The 17,325-nt window shown below is 40.2% G+C and overlaps 1 protein-coding gene across 4 annotated transcripts in view; it reads left to right on the plus strand.

Moving 5' to 3' along the window:
* IARS1 (isoleucyl-tRNA synthetase 1) overlaps window positions 1-17,325 on the plus strand; it is an 80,982-nt gene that overhangs the window by 23,456 nt on the left and 40,201 nt on the right. For all 4 annotated transcript variants that reach the window (XM_060015059.1, XM_060015061.1, XM_060015060.1 and 1 more), the window contains exons 8-16: window positions 3,096-3,183; window positions 3,450-3,510; window positions 6,425-6,520; window positions 9,457-9,579; window positions 10,105-10,196; window positions 11,117-11,215; window positions 13,354-13,480; window positions 15,193-15,266; window positions 15,645-15,839. In XM_060015059.1, the coding sequence (XP_059871042.1) occupies window positions 3,096-3,183; window positions 3,450-3,510; window positions 6,425-6,520; window positions 9,457-9,579; window positions 10,105-10,196; window positions 11,117-11,215; window positions 13,354-13,480; window positions 15,193-15,266; window positions 15,645-15,839 (955 nt within the window). The remainder of the gene's footprint in view (window positions 1-3,095; window positions 3,184-3,449; window positions 3,511-6,424; window positions 6,521-9,456; window positions 9,580-10,104; window positions 10,197-11,116; window positions 11,216-13,353; window positions 13,481-15,192; window positions 15,267-15,644; window positions 15,840-17,325) is intronic.

Here is a 17,325-nt window from a genome sequence, read left to right on the forward strand (position 1 = left end):
TAGTTTTCTGAGTACAGGTCTTTTGCCTCCTTAGGTAGGTTTATTCCTAGGCATTTTATCCTATTTGATGCAATGGTTAAAAAGAAAAAAAATTACATTTCTTTTCTTCTTTTAATTAATTAATTTATTTATTTTTGGCTTTATTGGGTCTTCGTTGCTGTGCGCGGGCTTTCTGTAGTCGTGGTGAGCCAGGGCTACTCTTCATTGCAGTGTGTGGGCTTCTCATTGCGGTGGCTTCTCTTGTTTCAGAGCACAGGCTCTAGGCATGCGGGCTTCAGTAGTTGTGGCACACGGGCTCAGTAGTCGTGGCTCGTGGGCTCTAGAGCGCAGGCTCAATAGTTGTGGCGCACAGACTTAGTTGCTCCATGGCAGGTGGCATCTTCCTGGACCAGGGCTCGTGTGCCCTGCATTGGCAGGTGAATTCTTAACCACTGCACCACCAGGGAAGTCCTACATTTCTTTGTGGAGTAAAAATAGAAGTTTTTGAAAAAGTATTAGATTTAATCAGAAAAATAACCTCTAAGAGCATTTTCATTTCTGATTGAAAAATTAACACAAAACATTAAAATTAACACAAAAAAATTAACGTTGTACAGAGATATAAAAAGTAAAAATTTCATACACTTTTCAGATTATAATACTTTTATACATCATGCTCCTATTACAGATGAAGAACCTGAGATTCGAAGGGGGTGGCGTATCATTGCTATTAGGAATCTCCAGTATGTGTTTTCTCAACACCGCCAAGCAATTAAATCAATTCAAGCACTAGCTATCTGGAGCTTGAGTCAGATATCACAGGTCAAGAGCTTAGTCCTACAAGACTTCCCCCTGCCACTGCAACCCCCCCGCCCCCTTTCAGATGTCAGTCACAAGTTCCGGTTGTCACCTGGGCTTCTCACCAACCCATGACGCCCTCCTTGGGTCCGAAGAGCAACTCACAGAACTCAGAAACATTGTACTTACTAGATTACTGGTTTATTATAAAAGGAGATTGTAATGGATACACATGAACTGCCAGATGAAGAAGTGCATAGGGTGAGATCTGGAAGGGTCGCAAGCACAGGAACTTCTCTCCCCAGAACTGGGGTGGGCTACTCTCATAGCATGTGGATACGTTCACTAACCTGGAAACTCTCCAAACCCCATCCTTTTGGGTTTTTATGGAGGCTTTGTTACATGGGCACAATTGATTACATCATTGGCCATTGGAGATTGAACTCAATCTCTGACCCCTCTCTCCTCTCCAGAGGGGGCTGGAGGTGGAGTATGAAAGTTCCAACCCTGTAGCCATGTGCTTGGTTCACCATCCTTAGGTTACCTAGGGGTTTTACAAAAGTCACTCCATTAACGTAACAAAAGACACCTTCCCACCACTTAGAAAGTTCCAAGGGTTTTAAGAGCTCTGCCAGAACAGGGATTAAGACCAAATATATATTTCTTACTCTATATCATAGTATCATAGAATTGGTACCAGAACTTGAGAACTTTGTACCTTTCAAATATTTCCTGGTGGTCAAGTTAACCATAGTCTTGATGAGGCCCTTTCCATAGAGATTTATATGAAAAAAGAAGGTTGGTACCTTCAGGTTTCTATAGTTTATGGGGAGCAGGGGGAAGTCAGGGAAAGAAAAGAAAAACTCATAGCCAGAAAAAGAATCCATCTTACAAGACAGTTAACTTGATTCACAATAGCTTGTGCTATCAAGGGAAGAATATTGAGAAAGGAATGGAAAAGTGTTGGGCGTCAGATATTTTTATCATTGTTTAGCTGTGCCTTAGGAGTAGCTAAGACCAAGAGTTGGTTTCTAGCGATATCAACTGGGAAGGAGCTGTTTCCACATAGAGCCTGGCTCTGGTGTCTACTGCTGCTTCTCCCTGCAAGTGCATTTCTGTCTGTTATAAGTTTCCTGAGTTGCCTGTGGATCATGGCCATTCCGTAGTAAGCCTGACAGCCATAAAGGCCATCTGGCTGAGATTTCAATCATGTCATTCATCTGCCTGCATACAACTCTTTTACTTCTTGTGTTCTTGTGTACCATGTGTTCTGTGTTTTATTCAGAAAATATAGACTCCACTTATAATGAAGTTCCTGTGAGGTCAGAACTGGTGGATGGCAACATTATTTGTGGTAGTTTTTCAGTGAATTGCAAAGGCCTTCACAAGGATCCATAGATACTCATTTTTCTTACAGCCTTAGTATATTCTTAGGTATAGCTTTAGTATATTCTTGGGTATGTCATACTTTACATGTGGGCGTTTAAATTAGCCTAAATTTTTGTAAGGCAATTTGTCAGTATCTATTAAATTTTATATGTTTATGCATTTGTTTCAGCTTTTCTCTTCCTAGGATAGTATCCTTCAGAAATGTTTCCAATATGGGTACAAAGACATGTATAAGAATATTCGTTATCCCAGTGTTCATAGCAGTAGCAATTTGAAAACAGTTTAATTGTCTAGCATTAATTGATATGTTAAAAATAACTTGTACCTCCATAAGATGGAATACTATAGAAGCTATTTAAAAGAATGAGAGAATCTATATGTGCTAACATATGAGAAAATGTTCACAATGTATTATGTGAAAACAAATTACAAAACTGTATTGAGTTATATCCCATAATTATTAAGTTACATGTTTACATAATATGTATGTTGATATATACGTAGAAAAACACCTGGAGGAATAGACACTGAAATGATAGTGTCGAGGCGGGGGCGGGGTGGGGTGGGGAGTATGAGATTATGGGAAACTTTTACTTTGTGATCTCTTCTTGGTTTGCTAATGTTATGGATTTTAAGCACTCATATATGTTACTTTTGGTAGGAGAAAAGATTAATTTACTTAAAATGAATAGAGGTGCAGTTAGCAACAACTGATGAGCTGCCTTAACAGCATTTGATGTTTTTGTCTTTTTCGTATTTGGAAAGCACGTGTGCCCTAGCATTCTTTGTGGTGTTCCTCTGTCAGTGCTGAGCACATTGGATGCAGGTGATATAGGAGCCCCTGGAGGGAAAAATATGCAGATGCATGTCTTTAGCGTAAGCCAAAGCCTGAATATCATTGAAGTCCACTTTTTCCCTTGCTCTCATAGATGCTGTCAGAGGAAAATTATACATTTTAATGGAAGCCAGATTATCAGCCCTCTATAAATTGGAGAGTGACTATGAGATCCTTGAAAGGTGAATATACACCTCATTGATTTGTATGTGTGTGTGTGTGCACGTGCATGTGTGTCTTTAGCTTTAAAAAGTGAGATACTTTATTGCCCAAAAGCTATATTATGCAAGTTTAGTTTTAAGTACTAATACCAAGTACATTCAGGTCACACGTTCCAGCACTCATGATTTAGGAACAAGGAAACCAGAAGGGAATGATAACTTGATGTGGCTGTAGCCTCATTTCTTTGATAATTTTAATTGTGAGTTTGCCTTTCTCTTTTTTCTAGATTGCCTGGTGCCTATCTCAAAGGCAAGAAATACAGACCGCTGTTTGACTATTTTATAAAGGTGAGCTTAGAGACTTCTACCACAGGAGCTGTCCACAACCCAAGTATTTGATAACTGGAGTGGTATTTATATTGTCTTATTGTTATATTGTTTGTACAAGTGTGCCTAAATCCAAAAATCTTAGTATTACAAAAATTAAATTCTGTTTGTATTGCCTTCTTGCTTTAATAATTAAAATCCTATAGGAATTTTTAAATACTTTTCTCAGATTACATAAGGAATCAGTTACTTTGATAAGATTTAATGTGTGTATATTTGTATTGTTTATAGTCCACACATCACCCAGGCAAGTCGTTGAGGTGTTTTTTGTTTTTTGAGTTTTGTTTTTACAAACTTAAGGTAGTGCTTTTACAAAACTGTGTGTGTAAAAGTAAACAGAGTTCATTTCCAGGAATTGATGAGGTGGGTGCTTTAAGCTCAGACATTTAGTAACTTAGTTCTTATAAGAGTCACAAAGCTATTTTATGTGGTTTTCCATTTTCTGGCAACAGAATCCACAGCTGTAGCTGTAAACCCCACCACCAACAACAAAAGAATGAAGTCAGCAGGAATTTCCTGTTGGTTCTTATTTATAGGTCTTGGAGTGAAATAATGAGCAACACTCTCAGGCCCGGTTTTACACATTATGTGGAAATTATTTCAGTTGGACGTAGCATTAGCCAACAAAACCTTACACCATAGCCCATGATAAAATATTTGCTTACCTCTGTTCTGGTTCAGTGTAGGGATAGAGTTTGGCTAATGCAGGTGATCTCTGCCATTTGGGCTCTGTCCACAACGTCACATCTGCCTCTACATTTTTGTGCACCTGAGTGTTTTCCCATGTTTTTTATCTCCTAACTAATGGCATTACTCCTCATTCCATGTTGCTGCTGATGGATTTCCAAACACTTTACCTGGTCTGGTCCCTCCCTTGAGCCTGTAGTCATTTGCCAGCACATTCCTCAATGGGTATTCTCCAGTTGACACAAGGCAGTCCTACTCCCTAACCACATTCCCTAATGTTGATTTAAACATATCCTTTGCTTCCATCACACTGGCCCTTTCTTTTCCTCCCTCTCTGCCTTTGTTTTTATTGTCTTCCTCCTCTTTTTTAAAAAACCCTCACCTTGCTTTAACGTCATATCAGCTTGACACTCTTCAAGGCTAAACTCAGGTGCCATCTGAAAAAAAAGCAATTTTTGAAATGCTTCTTTGGTTTCTCCCTCTGAAAAATATCATTCCTGCATTCTTCTCTTCTGTATCATAACATGTTTTATTTTTTCTTTTATTTGTTTTTATTTGTCTTAAAACCTCTTACACTAGATCCCTTTGAGAACCTAAGGAAAGTTCAGCCCTCTCAGAAAATGCACATGAGCACAATAGATAGCAACTTTAGGTTAAATCAGAAGTCTGTCTGGAATATGCACTCAGTTCATACTGATCTAAGTTATTTAAGAACAACAACTATCCATTCAGTTAGCTTCCTGAAATTTCTAGAACGTTTGGTGAGTTTTAGAAAGATGCTGCAAATTCTTTGAAGACAAAAATCATCTGGTGTATACCTAAAATACACATGTTCTGAAATATTAAGTGAGAACGTTTGGTGAGTTTTAGAAAGATGCTGCAAATTCTTTGAAGACAAAAATCATCTGGTGTATACCTAAAATACACATGTTCTGAAATATTAAGTGAGAGCTATGAGAGTAGATGCTGTCTTTGAAGGACAGCACTATAACTCTCTCTGTGAATGCTGACCCAGTTCATCCTTGGCAGGGGAAGGATCTAAAACTGGACTTCGAGAGATAGGAATGCAATGTAGGGTTTCTTTGTTAGAAACCCTCTACAGTTAGAAACAGTAAGATACCTTTGTATTCCCTGTTCTTACATCTGATTCTAAGAACCCACATATTATCTCTCCATGTTTAAACTATTGAAGACACACCTTTTAGCACCTATCATACCACACCAAAAATATTTCCAGGTGACTTGGGTTATAGCAATTAAAAATTCATAGTTATTTTTCAAGTTTAGTTTTAAGTGAATGCCAGAGAATTAAGGAGTTGTGATATAGTTGAAAATAAAATTGCATTTGGAACCAGAAGACCTTCTTTCAGGTCATTACTAGTTGTATGATTTGGGCAAACCATTTCATCTTTGTTCAGAGTTTGTTCATCTGTGAAATTCAAATACAACCAGAATATTTTTAAAACATGAGACTGCTGATGCCTTTTTCACAGGATTATAGGATTAAATGTGAAAATAATTTCTGAAAGTACTTTTTGCAAAGGCAGAGAGGTAAGAAAGCAAAGAAAAGAAATATTAAGAGATAAAGGTAGAAGAAGTAGGTCTGTAGTGTTTGTGTATGAACCTGACTTTATTGTTGTTACAAAGAAAATCAAACTGAGAACATTTCCCTTCATGTTACAGTAGGTGGAGTACCTGTAACTAGAACTTGTAACTCAGCTCCCATACCGATTCTTCCAAGGTTTGCCTTTTATTACTGAATAACCTGAGCTGGACTGAAAGGAAAAGGAGCAGCAAAGCATATGCAGTGATTGAAAATATACCCGGAAGTGAATGGTTAAGGAAGCACATCGTCTGAGACATTTTCACGAAAAACTGCATTCTAGGGCAGGGGTGAGGTTGGAAGAACTGATGAAAAAGCACAGTTTTGTGGCAAAGGAAGTTAGAAATTTTTCTCTGCAAGTCTTCAAATAATTATTTCATTTATAAGTGATGACCTGTTATTCATGGAAATGATGTATTGAATTAGCATGTTTCTTCCCAATCTGAATTATTCTGTCTTTTCTATTTCTGAAAATAATTTTGCATGTTAAAAGATTTTTCAGGCTCTTACCAAAAACTGTTATTAAATTAATATTATGGTATGGTATTGTTTTACTCTTTAAGCCTGATAACCTTTCTTTTCCAGTGTAAAGAGAATGGTGCTTTTACTGTGCTTGTTGACAACTATGTGAAGGAGGAAGAAGGCACTGGGGTTGTACACCAAGCTCCTTACTTTGGTGCTGTGAGTAGTATATGTCTTGCAAATGCATTTATGAGAAATAAACGTCAGTGGCCACTGAGTTGTGTGTGTGTGTGTGACAGGGAGAGAGAAGAGAGATGTTTCTCACTGTTTTTCACACTATGGAGTTAACCTCTTTTCAGGCTCACTGCCCCCAGAGATAACCTTATAAAACTTGCATCTGTAATTCCTTTTCACCCTGAGCTGATTTTTGAAAATGGTGTGCTAAATCCTGAATGTTGCTGGGCATTTAGTCTTTCTAAAAGGCATGCTGTGTTTTCATTCATTCACTATTTACTTGCTGTACACTTTGCCATTTATGATATGCAGTTCTGGGAGTTTTGACAAGGGCATAGAATCATACAGTTCCCACAACCATCAAAACTCTGAAAGGTTCCATCACCTTTGCTGTATTCTTGACTAAATAAATACTATATGATCAGAAGGGAGAATTTGACCTCTTTCCTCAAAGCTATGCAGTGTGGTTAATTTTAAGTTTTTCCCAGAGTAATTTTTCCAAAAATGTAATCCTTTTAATGTAATTTGTATATGAGTAAAACAAGAGCATAGGGTTTAAGGGCACACATTTAGAACCAGACCTCACCTTAGGTCACAGCTCTGCCACTAACAGGCCATCTCTGGGTAAGTTACTTAGCCTGTCTGGACTTCCTTTTCCTCCTCTGTGACATGGAATGATAGTACCTGCCCGTCTGGGAAACTACAGGGATTAAGTGGAGTCATCCATATAGAGCGTTTAGCACAGTGCCTGACACTGTAAGAGTGTGTACTGCTGGGGGTGTAGCACCCACTGGGGACCTACAAATTCCTCTTGGCTTGATCATTTTGTCAGAGAGGCAGTGAAGCTAGTCTGTCTCCGTTGGTCTATTTTTTTTTCATACTTAATCTCTGCAGGGATTTTTATTATGGAAGTCTTCAAACATACACAGAAGTAAAGAAAATATAATATTCCTTATGTTCACATTATCCAGCTGCTTTAATTATTAATTTGGAATTTCTGTTATATCTGTCTCGTTCCCTGTCCCCTTCCCCAACACCTTTTTTATTTTGGCTGGAGGGTTTTGTAGCAAATCCTCAACATCATATCTTTCATCTGCAAATACTTCTGTATGCATCTCTGACTGATACGGACTTTTATTTTTAACATAGCCACCATGCCATTATACCCAATAAAATTAACAATTGCTTAATATCACCTAATACCTGGTCAGTATTCAAATTAGATGGAAAGTAAGCATTCTTGATAATACTATTTATTGAGTTTTAGTAATTAGTCAAATTTCAGCTATTCATTATAATTTTAGGGTCAACTGGTGTCATTGTTCCACTGTTAATAAATAATGAAAAGGTAACTTCTTGGTGTGTATCTGTCCTGAATGCCAGGCAGGTTAATGTTATAGAAGATCAGATCTTTAAATTTCAGCCTTTAACCCCACTTGGTAGACGTTTTCCAAGAGACCTTCCATGTTGCGGTTTTGCCAGACAATGTGCTATGTGATCTCTCCACAGAGTCTATGCACTTCTACATGACCGTGTTGAACATTACCTGTTACTCTGGCTCCATTCAGGAATGCTGCTCTTAGCTAGTCGAATCGAGTAGGGCTGTTTGCTCTATACTAAATGGTTCAAATTGCTGGACTTTGGGGCTTGTCCTGTCTGTGTTGCTTACTGTTTTTTTTTTTCAGGGTCTTCCTTCATGGCCAGGCTGTCATTGCCCTTGGCTGTCATGTGCCACATGCACATGTCGCATCACGCTAGGCAGCCTCTCAGCATAGCGAGAGTTGAACATAGGCCCAGGTGGAACCATACTGGCTTTCCAGTTTATCTTGGAGTCAAACCAGGGTTTGGTTTCACTATTTAGTCCAAGACAGTCCCTTTAATTTTATATTCAAACAGCATAGCAAAGAGGTAAAGACCTTGGACTCTGGAGCCAGGCTGTTTGGTTCTGAATGTGAGCATTGCCACTTTGCAGCTGAGTTATTTCTTTGTGCCTCAGCTTCTTCATCCATAAAATGGAGATACTTGCTGGTTTGTCTGAGGGGAACACATGATGAAAACCTAGTACATCTATCTGCCTTCCTCACAGGATCATTGTAAAGGTTAAATGAGCTAATATAATGTAGTCAGATGTTCAGAGCACTGTTTGATATAGCACTTTATAATCAGTTTGCCCTTATTATTGTTAACATTGCTCAAAATGTATTCCTGAAGCATTGTGGTGAACCCAGCCTGCCTGGGGCCCATATTACTTATTTGTAAAGTGAATAGTTTGGGGTTTGTTTGTTTGTTTTATTTATTATTATTTTTAAATTAATTTATTTATGCACGCCACACCACGCGGCCTGTGGGATCTTAGTTCACTGACAAGGGATTGATCCCAGGCCCTGGCAGTGAAAGCGCCAAGTTCTAACCACTGGACCACCAGGGAATTCCCGTAAAATGAGTAATTTGGATTTAGATCACTGTTGCCATCCTTTCAGGCACTCTTTGACAGGATGCAAATCCATATGCACATCAAGCATTGTGCGGTACTAAATGGTTCATGCCTTACACGTGTATGTTCTTCTGCTTTGTGCATACATGTATGTGTATACATGCTGCTGTTATAAATCAAATTTGATTTTGTTCTAATGTATTCATATGTTTCTTCTTACTTAGTGGATACTCAGCTATATTAGGGGTTTGTGAAGTAATGGCTGGGAAGACTGATCTAATCCCCTAACCCTGCTATAGGGCTCTGGATTCTCTGAATAATCCTTGAGTTAACTTCAGTTGAGAGGATAATGAAAGTTGGATACATTTATATGTCAGAATACTGAAAAATTTTCCTCTAAATTTATTGCCTCATATGCTCCTCTCTTGCCACACCCACACTTAACTGTTTTATTCTTCCCTTCTTCTACCTTTCTCCTTTTCCCCAGGATGACTATCGGGTCTGTATGGATTTCAATATCATTCAGAAAGACTCTGTCCCTGTTTGCCCTGTGGATGCTTCAGGCTGTTTCACAGGGGAAGTGGCAGATTTTGCAGGACAGTATGTGAAGGTCTGTATCTCTATGGCTTAGAAAGGTGTCGGTTTCATCGTACTTCTTTCATTAATCAGTTTTTTGTTAAATAGCTTCCATATGTGGGATTTTTTCCCCCAGGAAGTAGATTTTGTTTTGTTTTGTTTTGTTTGAGCACATAAAATCAGAAAAAATAGACATATTATCAGCTGCATTCCAAGGGTCTAGTATCTTCAGAGGAAGCATGCTGTAATTTCAAAGGTAGAAATCAGAAAAAGTGGGCTCTGGTTTGTGACTCCGGAAACGGCTTTGTGACCCTGGGGTAATCATTGCTGATTGAAAATTTCACTGCCTTAAGTGGTCTGGAACGTACTTTAAAAGTACTTAAAGTTACACAGTGGCTGAAATGTGAACCAAGTATTTTTATAGTACATTTGTTATTTGTGCCTTTTATTCATAGTAAAGGTATCAAAATAACAAAGTTTAGTAATATACTTAATTATATTGTATTACTAAGTATTGTAGGATATTTTAATGGCTAGATTTAAAATTTTTTTTAAATAGGATGCTGACAAAAATATTATCAGGACCCTAAAGGAACAAGGTCGACTTCTTGCTGCCAGCACCTTCACCCACAGCTACCCTTTCTGCTGGAGGTGAGATGAAATGTAGCTCAAGCTTCAGCTTTGTGGATACATTTGATATGTGTGCCCATTCCATCAGTTCATGGTTCCCATCTCATTTGTATCCTTTAGAGTTAGTGTTTGAAAACTTCATTCTTGTTTTAAGGAGAATTTTATGAATTCATATATTAAGTTATTTCGTTCCTTAGGTGTAAGAAACAGGCATATGCCAATATGTATTGTGTTGGGATCACAGTTCTCTAGGATGAGATATAACTCTAAAACTTTCTAATGGAATTTAGTGAGAAATATAATGTGCAATTTTTTTTTTGGCTGCATTGGCTCTTTGTTGCTGTGCATGGGCTCCTCATTGTGGTGGCTTCTCTCGTTGCGGAGCACGGGCTCTAGGCATGCAGGCTTCAGTAGTTGTGGTGCGTGGGCTCAGTAGTTATGGCTCATGGGTTCTAGAGCACAGGCTCAGTAGTTGTGGCGCATGGGCTTAGTTACTCTGCAGCATGTGGGATCTTCCAGGACCAGGGACCGAACCCATGTCCTCTGCATTGGCAGGCGGATTCTTACCCACTATGCCATCAGGGAAGTCCCTGTGATGCAAGTTTTAATATAACATCATACTATAAAGATGTGGGTGAAAATGGAATGTTCAGTGGCATCACGTTTTGTTCCCGTGTTTCCTCTTTGCTGAGGTTGACATCATTTCTTAGTCAACTGTCACACAGCAGAACTATATTTTTTCTTGTTCTCTTATTAGCTTTCACCTTCTTGTGAGAGATGGAGGGAGATGACATAGACATTAGTATTTGCAATAGAAATAAATATCAGTAGAAGGCCTAATAGTTGGTGATGATATCAGTAAGAAACTAAAGGTCAGTCTTACCCTTTGCCCCTGCATACCTCAGTCTGCCCAGCCACATTCTGCATTTTTGCTTCCACAGGTCAGACACTCCCCTCATTTACAAAGCAGTGCCTAGCTGGTTCGTTCGGGTGGAGCATATGGTAGACCAGCTGCTGAGGAACAATGACCTATGTTACTGGTGAGCAATAAGATGTGTGTCTTCATAATGTCCTTTGTCATGTAGTTAGTACTGGTTTATACTTCCCTCAAGTTATAGTAATTTTAAAAGCCATCTTTTATTGTATATTGTAATAATAGCTATTTTTCTGTTTATTCAGGAACACAAAATAATTTAAATAATATTATATAACAGAAGAAACAGCCCTCTTATGACAGGACATATAGGGGAACATTTTTCTTTTTTAAACCCAATGGAAATGAGAAGTTGCCATTTATTTGATTTAAAGAATGGAATGACTTTGGAAAACTGGCTGTACTCTCAGAGTCCATTAGCTTTAAATAGTAGTCATTTTCAGGATATACATTTATTTTTGGATATACCTACAAAAGCCATTTACACTTACTACTTTTGACACTTGTTGAGTTCCTAAAATATGACAATGTCTTGTGTACACTGGTTTCATGGATAAACACTGCAGGAACAGAAGCCTTTCTCTCCTCAGCTAATATCTAAACTGCAGAGAGGTGTTACAGTAGTTCCTCCATTTTTCCGTAGCGGGTATGTTCCAAGACCCCCAGTGGATGCCTGAAAACGCAGATAGTACCAAACCCTACACTGTATAGACTGTGTTTTTCCTATATCTACATACCTATGATGAAGTTTAATGTATAAATTAAGCACGGTAAGAGAATATCCAAATTGCCAGCATCACTGCTTTTGCCCTTTGGGGCCAATTTTTAAGTAAAAATAAGGGTTATTTCCACACAGGCACTGAGATAATCAACAGCTGATGTGGTAGCCGAGATGGCTGCTAAGTAACTAGTGGGCGGGTAACATATACAGCCTGGATATGCTAGACAAAGGGTTAGTTCATTTCCCAGGCAGGATGGAGTGCAAGGGCACAACACTTCATCATGCCACCCAGAACAACGTGCAGTTTAAAACTTATGAACTTTTTACTCCTGGAATTTTCCTTTTAATATTTTTGGACCACGGTTGACTGTGGGTAACTGAGACCATATGAAACCACAGATAAAGGGGGACTACTGTACTTCAACCTGTAGGTGCAAGAATGATACAAAACTAAATCTGTGTATTCCAGAAGAATGTTTTTCCCTGAGAGTTTTGAGGGTAATAACTATTTCTTATTTTCCCCAAGAATCCAGCTTGACTTTAAGTTGTGTTCTCTGGGGAAGTAAGAAATAGTGCATTTGATTTTGGAAGAATGGGGAGAATCTCAGGGCAGTAAAAGAAAACTATAGCTTTCTATATTTCTTAGCAAAGTGAATTTCTCAAGAGCAAAATGTTTTTTCATTTTTATACCTAGGAAGCTCTTTAGTTTCCTGGTAGAGCACTGAGTATAGAATATTCGTGTGGCTGCCTCATTGAGGGGGGGTGTGCAGGCCTATAAACTGACCTAGGATGGTAACTGCAGCACCTGAGAAGACAAAATGTTTTGGAGCCTAGGTGTGCCCTAACTCAGCCTTGAGCTTGACAGCGTTTCCTACAAAGCTGAACCTTAAAGAATAAGGAGTCATTTACCAGTCAGAAGCTATAAGAGCCTTGGGTAGGGGGGTGGCTGAGGGAAGGAGGGTGGCGGGGTGAACGTTATCGAAGTAGAGGGATGGCATGGACAGAGGCAGTGAGGTAAGAAGCTGCATTCTAAGGAACTTGCCTTATTGCTAGAGCCTACAGTGCAGTGGCGGGACTGCAGGTGAGCCTGGAGAGGCAGCTTCTCACCAGCTACACATAACCCCTCCTATTCAGACTCTTACTGTGTAGGTGATTAAGAGCCCTTGCTAATGAGTTTCAGTAAAAGCGCTATTGTATGGATGACCTGAAGACTAGATCTAAGTAAGATCAGGCTAGCTGTCGTCATGGTGATTGGTTAAAGGATTGTGGCAGTCCTGCAGTTGGAGAGCAGGACAGAGCTTGTGTGCTGTGGGGTTTCATATTACAGAGCATCTTCCTGGGATGGATTCATAGCAGAAACAGCCTCTGTGGGTCTTCTGGTGCTGTCCATTTGGAAGACATTCTCGTAGGAGTGAGCTCAGCATTTCCAGAATGTTAGGTTCACAAAGGCTTATGCAGATCTAATTTACAAATTTACTTACTAATGTTTTTATGTGATTGGTTATCTGATCTGTTTATTGCAGGGTCCCAGAGTTTGTGCGAGAAAAGCGATTTGGAAATTGGCTGAAAGATGCACGTGACTGGGCAATTTCCAGAAACAGATACTGGGGCACTCCTATCCCACTGTGGGTCAGCGATGACTTCGAGGAGGTGAGGCAGGGCAGTGTTTACTTGTGTTGATTTTTGCTAAAGCATTTCATTCATGCATCTCAGTATGGGGTAAAAGAATATGGTTTCTTTTTTTCTTTGCCCCTTTCTTATTGCATCAGGTTTTTTTCTTTGTTCCTTCCTAGAATCATGACATAAATAAGAATATGTTTTTAAGATTTTAATTTATTTTTACTTTAATTAAATATAGTTTTAAATTTCCCTCTGTGTAGGGCTTCCCTGGTGGCGCAGTGGTTGAGAGTCCGCCTGCCGATGCAGGGGACACGGGTTCGTGCCCTGGTCCGGGAAGATCCCACATGCCGCGGAGCGGCTGGGCCCGTGAGCCATGGCCGCTGAGCCTGCGCGTCCGGAGCCTGTGCTCCGCGATGGGAGAGGCCACAACAGTGAGAGGCCCACGTACCGCAAAAAAAAAAAAAAAAAATTTCCCTCTGTGTAAAAGTGAAAAATGTAATTTGTATTTTTCTCGGGAAACTCCTCACATTGTTTATCTTGTGTTGCTCAGAACTCTTTTTCTCCTTTTGAGTTTCTGATGAACAGAATAGAGACTCCACCCGCTGCACAAAGTCACAGCATATTAAAACGGCCCTATTAGTGATAAAAAAGGATGACTTAAAAGAATTACCAAAGTGGGCTTCCCTGGTGGCGCAGTGGTTGAGAGTCTGCCTGCCGATGCAGGGCACACGGGTTCGTGCCCCGGTCCGGGAGGATCCCACATGCTGTGGAGTGGCTGGGCCTGTGAGCCATGGCTGCTGAGCCTGCGCGTCCGAGCCTGTGCTCTGCAACAGGAGAGGCCACAGCAGTGAGAGGCCCGTGTACCACAAAAAAAAAAAAATAATAATAATAATAATAAAAATTACCAAAACATTGCAGACCTTTAATTTAAAATCAAATTGTGTGTGTGTGTGTCTCTAAATAAATACATACATAGGTATATAGATGTATTCCCTCTGTCCAATGCTGACAGCATTAGAACAGTCATGAGCAGCAGCAGCAGCCCAGGGACCTCAGTAAATCTCCAGTAGGGACCTGAAAGGCAACAGTGAAGTAGCTGAATCAGAGGACTTTACAGGACTGAGCAGGAAGTGCAGAGAAAGAGGCTGTGGGTATTCATTAGGTAGTAGATGACCTCTGGGTGTGAACCCACAGCAGCTCCTGCTGGTGTAGCCCGGCTACACGGCCCCTGTTAGATGACTCACCCTGTTCTGAATGCCCCTGCTGGGCCCATCTCCCAGTCTCCTTACATGAGTATAATCCTAATGTCTTGCAATCTGACTATTTGGTCCAGTTCATGCACAATAAATTAGTCCCAGCTTTGACTTGAGAAGGTTTCAGATTAAAGAGCCAAGTTCAAGTGCCAGGAGCAAACTAAGATGCCTTAGAGTAACAGTCTAGGCATTTCACTTATGCTAGTTATTTTTGTCAGAGATTTGGACATAGTAGACCCTCAAGAAATACTCGTTGAGATGATGGCTGTGGAATTCTCTCCTTGTTGGGAATCCCTCTGATATAGGGGTAGATAGCAAAGAAGTGAGGTCTGCTCACCAATTCAGTCAGTGACCTATAGTCTTTCATGAGGTAAGCCACCTTGATGATAACTCATGAAGATCAAAGGTTTCTAAACCTAAACATGAATGTTACATAAATTAACTCTGTTTGATCTTCGGCTCTGAGGCCTTTTAACTTTGTTTTGACAGGTGGTGTGTGTTGGGTCAATGACAGAACTGGAAGAACTGTCAGGAGCAAAGATCTCAGATCTCCACAGAGAGAGGTCAGTTTCTGAATGTTTGATTCACTTCAGTTCATATCGGGCTAGGTAGCCTGTTTAGACATGGTCTCTGTATCAGATCACAGAGCTACATGTAGAAATCAGACACTAGTTTGCTGAATTACTTCGTTGTTGATGATTCATGTCATATTGAGGAAAGGTGGCCTCTTGTCCTTGAGTTAGATGTCAGGAGACTTTGGTATATAACCTTCCAGATGGAGCCCTGATGGTGCTCTCTGAAAGCCTGTGATAACTGCCTATATTTCTGTTTGCAGATGCATATGAAAGAGCTGTGAGGGCATTGTGTTTCCTCTTGGCAATTAAACTGTAATTTCTGTTTTGCTTAAAATTAATAGAAGTGGCTACTTCTTTGTTTACTAGCATTGACCATCTGACCATTCCTTCACGCTGTGGGAAGGGATTGTTGCATCGCATCTCTGAAGTGTTTGACTGTTGGTTCGAGAGTGGCAGCATGCCCTATGCTCAAATTCATTATCCATTTGAAAACAAGAGGGAGTTTGAGGATGCATTTCCTGCAGATTTCATTGCTGAAGGCATTGACCAAACCAGAGGATGGTATGTTTCTTGTTCTTTAAAGCATATTTATTTATTTATTTTTGGCTGCGTTGGGTCTTTGTTGCTGCACGTGGTCTTTCTCTAGTTGCAGCGAGCAGGGACTATTTGTTGCGGTGCGCGGGCTTCTCATTTAGAGGGCTTCTCTTGTTGCAGAGCATGGGCTCTGGGCACGCGGGCTTCAGTAGTTGTGACGCACGGGCTTAGTTGCTCCGCGGCATGTGAGATCTTCCTGAGGCCAGGGATCGAACCTGTGTCCCCCGCATTGGCAGGCAGATTCTTAACCACTGTGCCACCAGGGAAGTCCCTCTTTAAAGTGTTTTACTGATTTGATTTAACAGGTATTTTACTGAGCATTTAGCATTTATCAGCTGGGTGCTGGGGAGATTGTGTCAAACAAGACAGGCTTGGGCTTCCCTGGTGGCACAGTGGTTGAGAGTCCGCCTGCCAGTGCAGGGGACACGGGTTCGTGCCCCAGTCCGGGAAGATACCACATGCCACGGAGCGGGTAGGCCCGTGAGCCATGGCCGCTGAGCCTGCGCTTCCGGAGCCTGTGCTCCGCGACGGGAGAGGCCACAACAGTGAGAGGCCCGCATACCACAAAAAAAAAAAAAAAAAAAAACAAGACAGGCTCTGCTCCTGCCCTCTGCCCCTCACCACTAAACATACTATAAAAGTGTCTTTTGAGCAGGAATCTCACACTCTATTAGGGCTGTAGTTTTAGAGTTTGAATTGTTTCTTTCACATTTTGGAATACAGAGATTTTGGTGTATGGAAAGGTTAAGTGATACAAAACTATTAATGTGTCCTTAGTTTGTTTACTTCAAATCATTTACACAAGTGTTTAGTGGGTATTTACATAGAATTGACTGGAGTGGGTGCTACAAATTGGAGGGTTAGTTGAAAATGTACTAAGATGTTAAGGCTGGCCTCATAACATTCTAAAAAATCCAGGTTTAAAATTCTTAAAAAAGAAAAAAAAAACATGGTGGGGAGGACTTTGGCATTGGTTTTATCTGATGCCTTATCTAAAGCAGTACCCTCATCCTCTTAATTAGAAAAAGATGAATTACCTTCTCTTCATGCATGAGCTTGGCTGACCCAGGTTCTAATTATACTTTCATTAGTAATGTTTCTGCAGGAGTGTTAAAAGAATGTTGGTATCATTTTCTCTTTACAATTTGTAGTCATCACAAACTGATGGAATTCCAGACTTAATGTTCTTAATGTTTTCAGCTTCCAATCCATTTTTCTGTAGAAACAGCTACCATATACAAACTCCTCATCTTAGGGAGGGCCAGATGACTCACCAATAAGTTGTTTCTCTGAGGAGTTGCCATGTCTGGCAACTGTTAAAAGCCCTCACGTGGGTCCCCATGTGCACATTGCCTCCCTCGCCTTCTGTCAGGTATGGGCTGCCTCTCATAGGAACCAGGGTCCTCCTGACCTGTCTGATTTCCGTCCTCATTAGTTGTGTCTGGTGATGTTC

The sequence above is a fragment of the Delphinus delphis genome, chromosome 6, assembly GCF_949987515.2.
Source record: "Delphinus delphis chromosome 6, mDelDel1.2, whole genome shotgun sequence".
NCBI lineage: Eukaryota > Metazoa > Chordata > Mammalia > Artiodactyla > Delphinidae > Delphinus > Delphinus delphis.